Source organism: Sus scrofa, chromosome 2 (genome assembly GCF_054392235.1).
Source record: "Sus scrofa isolate SSC_HxYL_T2T_F1_AM1 chromosome 2, Sscrofa_HxYL_maternal_Yorkshire_Landrace_v2.0, whole genome shotgun sequence".
NCBI classification, from domain to species: domain Eukaryota; kingdom Metazoa; phylum Chordata; class Mammalia; order Artiodactyla; family Suidae; genus Sus; species Sus scrofa.
The window spans coordinates 162,236,761-162,251,790 of NC_139384.1; the positions used below are offsets into that span (position 1 = coordinate 162,236,761).

The following is a 15,030-nucleotide window of genomic DNA, read 5'->3' on the forward strand; positions in this document are numbered from 1 at the left end:
AAACTCAGATCATCTGGTTCAGTACCAAAGTCTTTCCACCACACCAAATTCCTAGTAAAGGAGAATTACAGGGGAGGACTGGTTAAGAAGCATCAATTTCAAGGTCCAGGTTCTTTCCAGAGATTGAGCTCAACTTCTATGCTTGAGATGCATAATTGTTACCTTTATTGAATCTGATCAACCTATCTTTCCATTTGTGTATAAGAATTTTACACGTACCTTTAGGGGTCGTGCTAAACACCTCCATATAATGCAGTTTCTAGGAGATGATTTTTTTTAACTTGATTTCATGTCCTTTAGAGAGAATTACTGTATATGACAAAAATTATGCCAAGCTAATATTAATAATTCCACAATCTGTTTATTGTTATGCAGTATAATAAGGAACATGTAACTTAAAAACAGTCTATATACATAATTTGTTCTACTGACCATTCAGTTCACAACTTTACATGCCATGGTGAAAATATCATTTATGTAGCTATTTTCCATCATCTTTGCTTTGTTAGGTAACATCATACTACAGACTTGAATTCTTGTTAAAATTTTCTCTATAATGATTTCTTCTGCAAATGTATCAAATTAATTAGGTTTCTGTTATCTATTAAGGCTCGAGATAATACTGAAGGCTTGTCTGTGTTTAGTTCATTATGATTTTACCACTGTTATGAATTCTCTGATGTACAGTGAGTTGTGACTTCTGAATGAAGGCTTTTCCACATACAGCACAACGATAGGGTCTTTCCCCAGTATGAATTCTCTGATGTAAAACAAGATCTGATTTCTGGGAAAAGGCCTTTCCACATTCAGTACATATGTAAGGTTTCTCTCCTGTATGAATCCGCTGATGACCTGGAAGGTGAGACTTTTGAGAGAAGGCTTTCCCACATTCAGTACAAACGTAAGGTTTTTCTCCTGTATGAATTCTCTGATGTCCAATAAGATGTGATTTCTGACAAAAGGCTTTGCCACATTCATTGCATTTATAGGGTTTCTCTCCAGTATGTGTTCTCTGATGTATAATGAGCTGTGACTTCCGGGAGAACGTCTTCCCACATTCGGTACACTCATAAGGTTTCTCCCCAGTATGAATTAAGTGGTGTGTAATGAGTTCTGTCTTCCTGCTGAAGGCTTCCTCACATTGAGCACATTTGTAGGGTTTCTCACCCGTGTGAATTCTTTTATGTATAATGAGGTGAGACTTCTCACAGAAGGCTTTCCCACATACAGTACACTCATAAGGCTTTTCTCCAGTATGAGCTCTGTGATGTATAATCAGCTGTGACTTCTGGGAAAAGGCCTTACCACACTCTCTACATTCATAAGGTTTTTCTCCAGTGTGAATTCTCTGATGTATAATGAGGGGTGACTTCTGGGAGAAGGCTTTTCCACATTCACTACATTCATATGGTTTTTCCCCAGTATGAACTCTCTGATGTATAATGAGGGATGATTTTTGAGAGAAGGCTTTTCCACATTCAGAACATTCATAAGGTTTTTCCCCAGTGTGAGTCCTCTGATGTACAATGAGATGAAACTTCTCACTGAAGGCCTTCCCACATGCACCACAATCATATGGTTTCTTCCCACTATGAATTCGTTGATGTACAATGAGTTGAGACTTCTTAGCAAAGGCTTTTCCACATGTAATACATACACAGGTTTTCTCCTTAGTTTCAACATTCTGATATTGAATAAGAGATTGCTTATTGATGAAAATGCTTCCACACTCGCTATCATTACAGGGAATCACTCCACTGTGAATCTTCTCAAGATTAGAATTAGACATACCACAGACAGATGATTTTCCACATCCAAAACTCTCATCAGGTTTTTTTCTTGAATTGCCCTTATTACAACTAGGTAGGTCACTATTAGATTTCGAGTTCTTTTTAAATGCATCATAGCTATGGGGTCTTTGTCTTGAAGTGTCTGACTCTGTGTATTCTTGAAATGCTTTCCCCAGTGCATTATATTTGTGGTCTGACTCCACAGTCACTGCTTTGCTGTCGATGACTGTTACTTGCCTGAAAAGTCTGTCTTGGCTTTTCGAACATCTCTGCAGCTGGCTGTCACTTTGACAGACTCTTAAAATGGAGTGCAATGAACCATCCTTTGCGATTCCTTTCAGTATCTTATTACGGAAGGAAACAGACCCCAAAATACAGGATTGGGGGTTGTCAAGATTAATCTTCCTATCTAAAGGAAAGAAAGATAAAATAAAAGTCATAAAAAACAATTAGCAGAAAGCAGAGGACTATAATAAATGACTGAACCAATGAAGGTGATGAACTCAAAATAGGGATGGAGACAGGCCATTTTATAAGACAATACAGCATCTAGTATGATCAGGGGGATCAAGAGGATATTTGAGTATTTGTGAAAAAAACTAGACCTGAAGGAGAGACAGTGTCTGACTTATCACTTATCTTGCATTACTCTTCTAGGCTCTTACCATTTCTCCTGCACTCTGAATGGAAATACCTTTCACCTTTTGAATTCATTTATTTAAAAAACCATTTGCTATGTATATACACACACACACACCAACACACACACACTGGACTATTATCGTGCCACCACTATCGAAAGAAACAAGGTCTCTTTAGTACTCAAAATACTTCAACTCCCCTCAATCTACTTTCTCAATTAACAATTAATACAACAGAAAAATCCAAGATCCTGTTGTGGGTTCAGCATCAGATTCACACCAAGACAGTTCCCCATAAATTCATTCTATATGTTATCAAATAAAAATAGCAATGTTCTCCCAGAAAAGCTATATTTCCCTAACTTCAACATTTTGTTCAGAAACTGTTCACACCCACCCTCACCAACAGTTTGTCTTCGGCTTCTCCTTCAGCATCACCAATTCTTAATATTATCTTTCAAAGCAGCTATAGCTGCATGCTCTGAAAAATGTACCTTCTCAAATTCTGTTGCATCTCTTTAGACTCTAGTCTTCTCTGAACTTTTGAAAATAGTAACAGTATTTGACATTTAATTTTGAAAAGCAACCTATGCTCTTGGAAGTAATTTGCCTTCTACTGCCTATTAAGCCTTTTCGTAAAAGGTATTAAATATATATTAAATAAATTTAATAAATATATTAAGTAAATATTTAATATATAATATATATCATACACAAAATCAGTAAGAAATAGCTAGCCCCTATAAAGGCTCACAATTATTTAAATAATTACTTGTTGACTTACTACCAAGTTCTCAGCATAGGAACAAAAAATAAGAGAATTTATTAAGGAAAGAAAAAAGCCTCGGGCACCAATAAATTAAAACAAAAAAACAAACAGATATTTCACTTCCCTTGTTGCCCATTTGCTCGATTTTCATCTGAATAGATCCAATTTGATATGCTTCTCTTTATGATCCAGGGATCTTCTCCTTGTTCCAACTTGGAGATGACGTCTGGTTTGGAAACTGGATGCCCTATTAAATGGAAATCATGAAGGAATTGGGATAGACGCACAAAAGGCAAAAGGAACAGTTTAAGGAGGTCTACAATGAAGCAGTCCCTTTGGCCCTCAGCAAAGTAATAACCTCCATCTGTGAAGGTACAAAGATCATAAAAGTCATTATATACATAAGGAACCACCTAATCACAGAAACTGATAAAGGCACTTAATCAGACAAGGCTGAGTTATACAGAGAAGTCATTCTTACCCATTGAGACCAGATGGCTGTAGTTCTCCAACATCACATCCCTGTACAGGGTTCTCTGAGCAGAGTCCAGTTGCTGCCACTCCTCCTGGGTGAAATCCACAGCCACATCCTTGAATGACACTAACCCCTGTAACAGTATATTCCTTTAAATTTAAAGTGATCATTCTTATTTATACTATAGTATGGAAAAATACACCTATAGTTTTGTATCAGAGTATTTATAAGAAACGATATAAAATCCTGCCTGTAGCAAGAAGAGCCAGACAGAAAAGGAAAACAGAAGTAGTAAATCAGGAATTCCTTTGTGGCCTAGTGGTTAATGATCCAGTGTTGTTACTACTGTGCAACAGGTTTAATCCCTAGCCCAGGAAATTTCACATGCCATGGGCATGGCCAAAAAAATATTTTCTAAAAAGAAGAGGTAGAAGTTTCTATTGTGGCTCAGTGGAAACAAACCCGATGAGTATCCAGGAGAAAGTGGGTTCAATCCCTGCCCCACTCTGTGGATTGAGAACCTGGCATTGCTGTGAGCTGTGGTGTAGGTCACAGATGTAGCTTGGATCTGGTGTTGCTGTGGCTGGCAGCTGCAGCTCTTGTTTCGACCCCTACCTTAGGAACTTCCATATACTACAGGTGTGACCTTAAAAAGCAAAAAAAAAAAAAAAAGAAGTAAATCATAAAGTATCAACCTAATACAAATGGTAAGTTAATAAATGATTAAGGCAGCATAAAATAACTGAAAGGAAGATGGATTATTCAATGAATAGTACTGAAACAACTGGATAGTTAACAGGGAAAAAACAATGTTGAACCCACATGTTAGAGGTTGAATTGTATATTCTGAATATTCATAGGCTAAAGTCCTAATCCTAATCCTTAGTACTTCAGAATGTGACCTTATTTGGAAATAAGATCATTGCAGATGTAATTAGTTATATGAGGTCTTCAAGGTGGACCCTAATCCAATATAACTGAAGTACATATCAAAAGGAAAAAACTGAATGGAGAGACAAATATACATAGAGGGAAGACAGTGTAAAGAGACATGGAGGAGATTACAGTCATCTTCAAGCCAGAGAGAGACTTAAAACAGATCCTTCCCCAACAGTCCTCAGAAGGAAATCAATCCTGCTGTTGAGTTTTGACTGGTAGTTTCTAGAAGTGTGAGACAAAAAAATTTTTTTTTTTTTTTTTTTCTTCAGGGCTGCACCTGTGGCATATGGGAGTTCCCAAGATAGGGTTTGATTTGGAGCCGCAGCTGCTGGCCTACACCACAGCTACAGCAATGCTGGGTCTGAGCCTATACCACAACCACAGCAACATCTGCAACCCACACGGGAGGTCATAGCAATGCTGAATCCTTAACCCACTGAGCAAGGCCAGGGATCAAACTGATATCCATACCACCTCACACCAGTCAGAATGGCCATCATTAATAAATCCACAAATAACAAGTGCTGGAGGGGCTGTGGAGAAAAGGGAACCTTCCTGCACTACTGGTGGGAATGTAAACTGGTACAGCCACTATGGAGACCAGTTTGGAGATACCTTAGAAATCTATACATAGAACGTCCATATGACCCCGCAATCCCACTCTTGGGCATCTATCCGGACAAAACTCTACTTAAAAGAGACACATGCACCCGCATGTTCATTGCAACACTATTCACAATAGCCAGGACATGGAAACAACCCAAATGTCCATTGACAGATGATTGGATTCGGAAGATGTGGTATATATACACAGTGGAATACTACTCAGCCATAAAAAAGGATGACATAATGCCATTTGCAGCAACATGGATGGAACTAGAGAATCTCATCCTGAGTGAAATGAGCCAGAAAGACAAAGACAAATACCATATGATATCACTTATAACTGGAATCTAATATCCAGCACAAATGAACATCTCCTCAGAAAAAAAAATCATGGACTTGGAGAAGAGACTTGTGGCTGCCTGATGGGAGGGGGAGGGAGTGGGAGGGATCGGGAGCTTGGGCTTATCAGACACAACTTAGAATAGATTTACAAGGAGATCCTGCTGAATAGCATTGAGAACTATGTCTAGATACTCATGTTGCAACAGAAGAAAGGGTGGGGGAAAAAACTGTAATTGCAATGTATACATGTAAGGATAACCTGACCCCCCTGCTGTACAGTGGGGGGGAAAAAAAAAAACTGATATCCACATGGATACTAGTAGGAATTGTAACCCACTGACCCATCATGGGAACTACCTAATTTTTGCTGTTTGTTTAATCCACGCAGTTCATGGTATTCTGTTATGGCAGCCCTAGAAAACTAATACAGTGATATCTTATGTCTGAGAAAATAGAAGAAATATATTCTGGACAAAGCAAAAATTTAAACTCTAAAAATGCCCAAACTTATAAAAAGCAAAACCTGGAAGGATATTTTATTAATAATTATAGAGAAGGCTATAACATTTAAAAAACAGAAAAGCCAAATTTACCGAATCAGAAAGTCAGAGTTCTTGAAGATTATAATCCAATCCCCTCATTTCATAGGAAAGAAATCTTAGCTTCTCCTAAATCTAAGAGTGCTTACACACACACACACAAACACACATGTGCAATAGCTAAGAATATAATGAAATACATCAATTTAAACAGCAATACTGAAAAAAACATTTAACAAGACATATTCAGGGAGTTCCTGTCATGGTGCAGTGGTTAACTGATCCAGCTAGGAACCATGAGGTTGCAGGTTCGATCCCTGGCCTTGATCAGTGGGTTAAGGATCTGGCGTTGCCATGAGCTGTGGTGGATGTTGCAGACGCAGCTCGGATCCCTTGTTGCTGTGGCTGTGGCATAGGCCAGCGGCTACAACTCCGATTAGACCCCTAGCCTGGGAATCTCCATATGCTGCGGGAGTGACCCTAGAAAAGGCAAAAAGACAGGAAAAAAAAAAAGAGAGAGAGAGAGAAATATTCAGGCAACATTCACACACAAAAAAACCCCCACAAATTATTGACATCATACGACATAAAGGACTTGGGTAACTGTAGAGCCATAGATTCTGGAGGGTAAATTGACTATTTTAATTACGTCACCATTATGTATGTTCACAAGAGTTGATACCTAACAGTGGAATCTGAATGATCTTATTTTAAACTGTTTTTGAGGTCTTTTCCTAATTATTCCCCTATTATCAAATATTGCTTTCAGAATGAAAATAAATGTTTCATATATCAACATTCTACTTAAAAGACTCTCTTGGCTCTATCCTGGCATATAGAATTAGTTTTTCATCTCAGTCATCCTAATCTTAAGGTTTCCCTCCTCTCATACCAAGTCTCATATTCAGATGATCAAGCTGCCAAGCCTTTAGTTTGTTCTCATAACAATCCCTTTAATTTTCCCACTTTGCATATGAGAACATTGAGGATTACAGTGCATAAGTCACTTCTTGCCAAAGGTTTCGCACTGAATATATGACTGTCAGATTTAAAAGCAGGTGTTCTGACTCAATAGGTTGGGTTCTTGACTGCTGTATTCCACAATGCTTTCTTTGACACCGCAAACAGGATCTTTTATATTTTATTACCCCCACCTCCCTTTTTTTTTTTTTGCTTTTTGTCTTTTCAAGGGCCACACCTGCGGCATATGGAGGTTTCCAGGCTAGGGGTCTAATTGGAGCTGCAGCCGACGGCCTACACCAGAGCCACAGCAACTTGGGATCTGAGCCGAGTCTGCAACCTACACCACAGCTCATGGTAACACCGGATCCTTAACCCACTGATCGAAGCCAGGGATCGAACCCACAACCTCATGGTTCCTAGTCAGATTCGTTAAACATGGGAACTCCCCAATATTTTATTACCTTAATAACACTTTTGTCAAACTTTTCATGAAACACCCTCCACTTTTCCTCAAATTCTTAGCCTTTTCTACTTTTGCAAATGCTTTTTCCCATCCTCATCATACTTCCCTCATGATCCAAAGTTCAAAAATCTTTTTTTTTTTTTTTTTTTGGTCTTTTTAGGCCATACCCGTGGCATATGGAGGTTCCCAGGCTAGGGGTCCAATCTGGTTGGTTAACCACTGAGCCACAATGGGAACTCCAAAGCTCAATAATCTTTTAAGCCTCTTCTTTTCAACTTCCTTATAAACTAGTTGTTCCCCCTTCTCTGCTATAAAAGTTCTTTGCTCCCATGTCTATCACAGAGCTTTTATGTGTTAATGTTAGTTTCCAAATCTGTTTACCCATTTTCCACCTGCATTCTTCCCAGGAAAAAACCATGCCTAAATCTTGAGATATCCTATAGCTAGCCAGCACCTGCAACATATACTGAATACTTGACAAATGTTTGCTAAAAAGGAATGGATGAAAATCATAGAGAATAAAATACAGTCCATGTTTAGGTAAAAAGTTTTGTGGAGTTCCTATTGTGGCTCAATGGTAATGTACCTGACTGGTATCCATGAGGATGTGGGTTCAATCCCGGGCTCCACTCAGTGGGTTAAGGATCCGGCATGGCCCATGAGCTGTGGTGTAGGTCGAAGATACGGCTTGGATGCTGCGTTGCTGTAGCTGTGATGTAGGCCAGCGGCTACAGCTCCAATTTGACCCCTAGCGTGGGAATCTCCATATGCCATGGGTGTGGCCCTAAAAAGGTAAGTAATAATAATAATATTCTTGTGATCTAAGAAGAGTAACATGAGAAAGATAATAAATGGAGAATGTAGAGGAAATCCATTCTGATAAGAAAATGAATAGGTATAATGCTAACATTGTAATTTCATTTTATCAATGAGACTAGAATGCTTTAATACACTAAATATGCATAAATTTGGTTAATTTTGAGTAGAATATGGTATATAACCAGTGGAAAATTATACTTTTGTCTCAGCTATAAACATCTTTTACGGCTTGAGTGACTAGAAGAATGGAAAAGATGGAGGAAATGGAAGGGGGCAGGTGGATGAAGAAAGGACGGATAAATATGCGGGAAAATGATGACTTCACTTCTGGACTGTATTGAAAAATCTAAATCTGAGATAGGCTGGGACCTGGGACCCTCTGATGCAGTGGCTGCAACGCTTGTACCTGTACAAACATCTCGACCAACGAAATACAAAGCAAGTATAAGGGACTAAAAATATAACCATGTACATACATAATTAAGGCAAAATATGGACAAAATGACACAAAAAAACCCTAAAAATCCAACTGCCCCTTCTGAAGAGCTGCGAGAAAAAGCAGGCTGTCTGGAGCAAAAGCAGGGTGCCACACATGCCCCCTGCACGCACCACCAGAGAAGGGGTGGACAGACCACCAAAGCCGCCCCTCTGGCCCAAGCCCTGGACCCTTGCTCCATAAAAGGAACTAGCTTGCCCCCCCAAGAGACAGCGAGCAAGAAAGAGAAGCTGTTGTTTTTGCTCCTCCCTGCTACAGCAGGGGCCCCAAGAAAGCCTTGCCTGAATAGTCCTGTCTGGCCTCTTATCAATTTCCATTGATTAAGAAAGCCAAGAGCCCTGGGACAGTAACAAATCCTTCTTCCTGAAGGAACAAACATATGATCAGTTAATTAGCCATGACTTAATACAAAATCCATTTTTGGAGTTCCCTTGTGGTGCAGTGGGTTAAGGATCTGGCATCGTCACTGCAGTGGTTGGGTCATGCTCCAATTGTGGGTTTGGGTTTGATCCCTGGGCCAGGAACTTCCACATGCCGTGCACTCAGCCAAAAAAAAAAACAACCCATTTTCATTCTTTAAAGCAGCTCTAATAGAGATAAGTAATTTTATATTTTCTAGTAGCAACATTCAAAAAATTATTTTAAATAATATATATTTATCCCAATATAACCAAAATATCATTTCAACATATAATCAATATTTTAAAGCTGTTAATGAGTTTTTGAAATTATATCTTCAAAACCCAGTATGTACTTTACATTCAAGGGACACTTTATTTTTTGTCTGTGCCTGAAGCATATGGAAATTTCTAGGCCAGGACCAAACCCACATCATAGCAGTAACCTGAGCCACTGCAGTGAAAAACGCCAGATATTTAACCTGCTGTGCCACAAGAGGAACTCCCAAAGCACACTTTAATTTAGACCAGCCAATTTCTTTCTTTTTACTTTTTTGCTTTTTATGGCCGCACCCACAGCATATGGAAGTTCCCAGGCTCGGGGTTGAATTGGAGCTCCAGCTGCCAGCCTACAGCACAGCCACAGCAATGTGGGATCAGAGCCATGTCTGCGACCTACACCACAGCTCACAGCAATGCAGGAGCCTTAACTCACTGGCAAGGCCAGGAATGGAACCTACGTCCTCATGGATACTAGTTGGGTTTGTTTCCACTGAGCCACAGCGGGAACTCCAGACTATCCAATTTCAAAAGCTCAATAACCACTGTGGCTGATGGCTCTGTACTGCACAGCACAGCTATAAAGAAGCAAAAAAAAGCAAAAACAAACAAAAAAACTCTTCTCACAACAGAAATCATTTGCTAAGCTCGACTGTAAAAACATCCATGAGAACTCCTAATGCAAAAGCTGATTCCAAGACTGGACGATAATAACGAGGATGTAATCACAATAACAGTTAATACTTAAATATAATCCGCCCTACTGACATCTCCAAGCACGGTTTTTACTCAATCTCCACAACAGCCCTGAGGATCATAACCTCCGCATCACAGACGAAGAATAATCCCGGTCCACCAGCATATATTATGTATGCCTCTGCTAAAATAATGAGAATCTTTGTACTCTCAGAGGAAGATAATCAAAATGTATACAAAAATCTGGGAGTCCTGTCGTGGCTCAGTGGTTAGGGAACCCAACTAGCACCCATGAGGACGTGGGTTCAACCCCTGGCCTCACTCAGGTGGTTAAAGATCTGGCATTGCCATGAGCTGTGGTGTAGGTCACAAATGCGGCTTGGATCCCATGTTGCTGTGGCTGTGGTGTAGGCCAGCATCTTCAGCTCCAATCCAACCCCTAGCCTGGGAACCTCCATGTGCTGTGGGTGTGGCCCTAAAAAGACAAAAAACAAAAAACAAAAAACAAAAAAAGAAAGAAAGAAAAATGTATACAAAAAATGTTGTACTGGAAAGTACAGTTAAAAGTTGGAGAACAAAAATGTGTACTGTAACATTATTTTCCCAAAAGAAAAGGACAAGAAACTAAAAGACATCCTTGCACTGTGTACCATCCCATATACACACTTAATCACAGTTAGACTCACACTGAAAAAGGTACGGGAGGTTAGAAACAAATGGCTAACACTGACAATCTCAGGAGGAGGGGAGTTTTTAAATTTTGATTTTTTTTATATAGTTCAAGGTTTTATACCATGTATATAGTGAACATTGGCAGGGAGAAAAAATGATAGACTCTTAAAACAGAAATGCAGAGGAGCAACCAGCCTCAAGTCAGATAGTAACCCTACACATTCTGAAACTGTAACAATGGGTACAGAACAGCAGGGACCCTTATTCTCCAAAGTTTTGCCAGATAATTATATTTTCAGAACTGCGTTTTGAGAGAAATACATATTTTGGAAGGCCAAAGTGTACCCATCTGTGTTATCTAGACTTTATCAGTAGGTAAAGCTGGATAATAGGAATTTTTTTGGGGGGGGGGTCTTTCTCTAGGTGATGGAGTATACAATATTCTTACCAACACTCCTGTGGTAAATGCAATAATAAATTTCTTGTAGCTATAACGTAGAGTGATTGCTTTTTTCTTTTTTGGCTGCCCCTCGGCATATGGAGTTCCTGGGCCATGGGTCAGATCCAAGCCACTGTTGTAGCCTAAGCCACAGCTGCTGCAGTGCTGGATCCTTTACCCACTGTGCCAGACCAGGGATTGAACCTATGTCCCAGCATGTCCCAGCACTCCAAAGTAACCGCCTATCCCTTGGCGCCACAGTGGGAACTCCGAAGAGTGATTTCTTTCAGAGGAAAGTTATCATGATGGCATAGCCAAACTCCTTAAACTGTATTCTTTAGAACTGAAGTCATCAAACTATTGCCTATGGGCCACATTCAATTCTCCACCTGTTTTAGTAAGTAAGGTTTTACTGACAGCCATAGCCAGGCCATTGGTTTACACGTTGTCTGTGGGTTTTTCTTTGTGCTATGGTGGCAGAGTTGGTAAGAATATTGTGTACTCCATCACCTAGAGAAAGACCCCCACAAAAAAATTTTTTAGTCTTATATGGAAATAAATAATTTCTTCCCATGGAAAATTTATCTGCTTTCTCTTTAGAGGACTGCACATTATGCAACTAATGATGTCTGCAAGAAATATAAGAAAAATTGGTACATCTGGCTTTTTTAAATGTTTTCAGGCCAGGTTATCTACATCCGGATATTTATTTTGGCTACCTTTCCTTGATCCAGATTTTAGCTATCTTCACTCTTCCATCTGATTGTATGGAAAACCAAAAAAAGAAGTTTTAAAAATTAAAAATCAAAGCAATTTACCTGGGACTTCATTTTCTGCTCTCTTCTAAAAGGGCAGATGCCTGAAAAAGCAAAATTGGTGATCAGAGAGATGTTTTCACAGACCAGACCCAGACTGTAGCATCTATGTTCACACGTCCACAAACAACTACCCCACAAGTCAGGCAGTTGTCAGAGGCCAGTGTGAGGGAGAAGGCTGTTGGGTCTTTATAGAAGGGCCAGCAGGTATATGAAAAAAGTCCTCTTGTGACTACGAACTTGGACAAGGTTTTTTTTTTTTTTTTTTTTTTTTTTTTTTGTCTTCTTGCTATTTCTTGGGCTGCTCCTGCGGCATATTGAGGTTCCCAGGCTAGGGGTCGAATCGGAGCTGTAGCCACCGGCCTACACCAGAGCCACAGCAACGCGGGATCTGAGCCGCGTCTGCAACCTACACCACAGCTCACGGCAACGCCGGACCCTTAACCCACTGAGCAAGGGCAGGGACCGAACCTGCAACGTCATGGTTCCTCGTCGGATTTGTTAACCACTGCGCCACGACGGGAACTCCAAGGTTTTTTAATTGTATAGCAGTCAAGATATATTCCATGTTGATTTATTAACAACTTATCTCCCCCCCGCCCCCGTTGTGAACCAGCAATTCCATTCCAGTACTTTCATAAGGCAATAAACATGAACAGATGCATACCTTCAGCTGTACATATACATAAAGATGAAGCTCCCCGTAATAAGAATGGCTAATGGCCAAATGGAAACTGAAGGATATAGTCCCTTTTTCCTCGGAAAGAATCAGCAGCTGAATTCTAATAATTTCTCAAGAGCTCCCATATTTTCCTTCAACTCAGCAGACTTTCCTGCCAATCAATACCCATGGGCTAAAGTGTGTGTGTGTGTGTGTGTGTGGTGTGTGTGTGTATGTGGTGTGTGTGTGTGTGTGTGTGTGTGTGTGCACTGCCCCTGGGGTGTATGGAGGTTCCCAGGCTAGGGGACTGATTCAGAGCTGTAGCCACTTGCCTACACCACAGCAACCTCAGATCCCAGCTGCATCTGCAACCTACAACACAGCTCACAGCAACGCCAGATCCTTAACTCGCTGAACAAGGCCAGGGATCAAACCTGCATCCTCATGGATGCTTGTCAGATTTGTTTCTGAAGAGCCACCACAGGAACTGCCTAAAATGTTAATTTTATCTTTTTAAATTTTTATTGCTCATTTTTTAAAAAAATTATTGCTGATTTTCAACAGTACAGTTGTCTGCATGTAAACCGTTGCATACTGGTAAGGAAATATACCATAATGAAGGAAGGTACACACCTGGTCAGTCTTTCTCAGTCCCAGAGGGAGTCACGTAGACATGACGAACTGGCTCAGAGGAGGTGACAGCTCCCGCCACAGGGAGACTATCTCACATGGCGTATCCCAGGCTTTGTCAAAATAAATCTGGAAGGAGATCGTCAGGAGAAATAGTCATACTCCATGCTGGACACCCAGCGGGTACCCAATAAATGTTTTTGGAGTACAATATAAAATTATTTCAATCATCTCAGAAAGAGGTAGGACTAGAATCACACTTTCTGTAATAATCTTACCATTTTGATTTCTTTGGTCTTATTCCAAAATGATCATTTTTGGACAGGGCACCAGGCTGAGGGCACAACAGTAGGTTGAGAAGGGACTTGACCTTTAAGGCTACCTATGACCTGTAGAAATTTTAAGGTATGTAGAAAAAATTAGAGCTGACCGACTCCCATGTCCTCACCCCACCAGGGCTCCCTCCAATCCGAATCCCCGGGCCTGGCAATTACACACCCCCAGGAAGTCCCTCCTGCCACATCACTGCCACATGGATGCTCCCTCACTTAGCCCGTGACTGTCCTCCCCGAGTCCTCAGAGTCCCCGAAATCCCTGACCCCGTCCTCGCCCCCAGTCAGTCCGCTGCACACGATTTCTGACCCCACGGACAACCCCATTATCCGATTACTAACCTCAGAGCTCACCCCACCCGATTCCCCAATAACCTACCTTCGTCCCACAAACCTTCCCCGCCCGAGACTTCATAAACCTCCAGTCTGACACCGCGTCCCATTACCAATCCAAAAGACTCACTCATCACCACACAAATCCGCCTTCTGACAGGCAGTGCCCTTATCAGATCCAGAAAAGAGGGTCATAGCTTAAGCCAGGGCGGTCACGTCCAAAGCGACGAATTCTCCCGCTTTCCGCCTGGGGAAGAAAAGCGCGTGGCCTCTGGGCCTGCTCGGTCCTAGGCGGGCAGTTTCCTCCGCTCGGCATCCTCGGTGGCTTTGTTCAAAAGGTATCATGGCCGCCCCCGTGCGCTCCGTCTCAGTGGGAGCCGCCATCTTGAGAGGCCTGCAGCTCCGTACAGCCAAGTGCTTCCGGGTATTTGCGCACCTGCGGCTGGGCTGTACCACCACGACAGGGAGGGACGGGGAAGGAGGACATAAAGGAGGATTATACAAACTAGGAACGTGTACAATTTTGCAGAGATGTTTTTGAGCGTTAACATCCTAGAAGACCACATTTGGTGAAAGAGGAAGAATTTGGAATAGTAAAATATTCTCATTGGCGACTTTACTTAAAAGTGTTTGCAAATGGTACGGCCCTCTCCCGGAAGATTCCAGGAAGAGCTCACTGAGGAACTGAGAGGGGGTACACGAATATAGAAGTTTACGCTAAAAACAATTATAAGGAATTCTTTAGGAGATATTACTACTGCAGCAACAAGTTGCAGAGGCCCACGGAAGGACAAATAGAAAAATTGAGATGCTGGGAAAAGGAGATGGAGAGAATCGAAGACTAATATGTAGGCAGAGATGGGAGACTGAAGGGTACACAGGAACGGACTTGGGATGCTACAGGTTATAGCACCGGGGACTCAGGGAGACCGA

General features: G+C 41.1%; 1 protein-coding gene across 1 annotated transcript; it reads right to left on the reverse strand.

Annotated features, from left to right (window-relative positions):
• Positions 1-341: 341 nt before the first annotated feature.
• ZNF300 (zinc finger protein 300) lies at positions 342-14,400 on the reverse strand. Its single transcript, XM_021085036.2, has 7 exons — positions 14,228-14,400; positions 13,711-13,821; positions 13,436-13,561; positions 12,145-12,185; positions 3,682-3,808; positions 3,325-3,447; positions 342-2,199 (listed from the first exon to the last, which is right to left on the reverse strand). The coding sequence occupies exons 4-7, from the start codon at positions 12,154-12,156 to the stop codon at positions 641-643; spliced, it is 1,821 nt and encodes a 606-aa protein (XP_020940695.2). The 5' UTR covers positions 12,157-12,185; positions 13,436-13,561; positions 13,711-13,821; positions 14,228-14,400; the 3' UTR covers positions 342-640.
• Between the last annotated feature and the right edge of the window lie 630 nt (positions 14,401-15,030).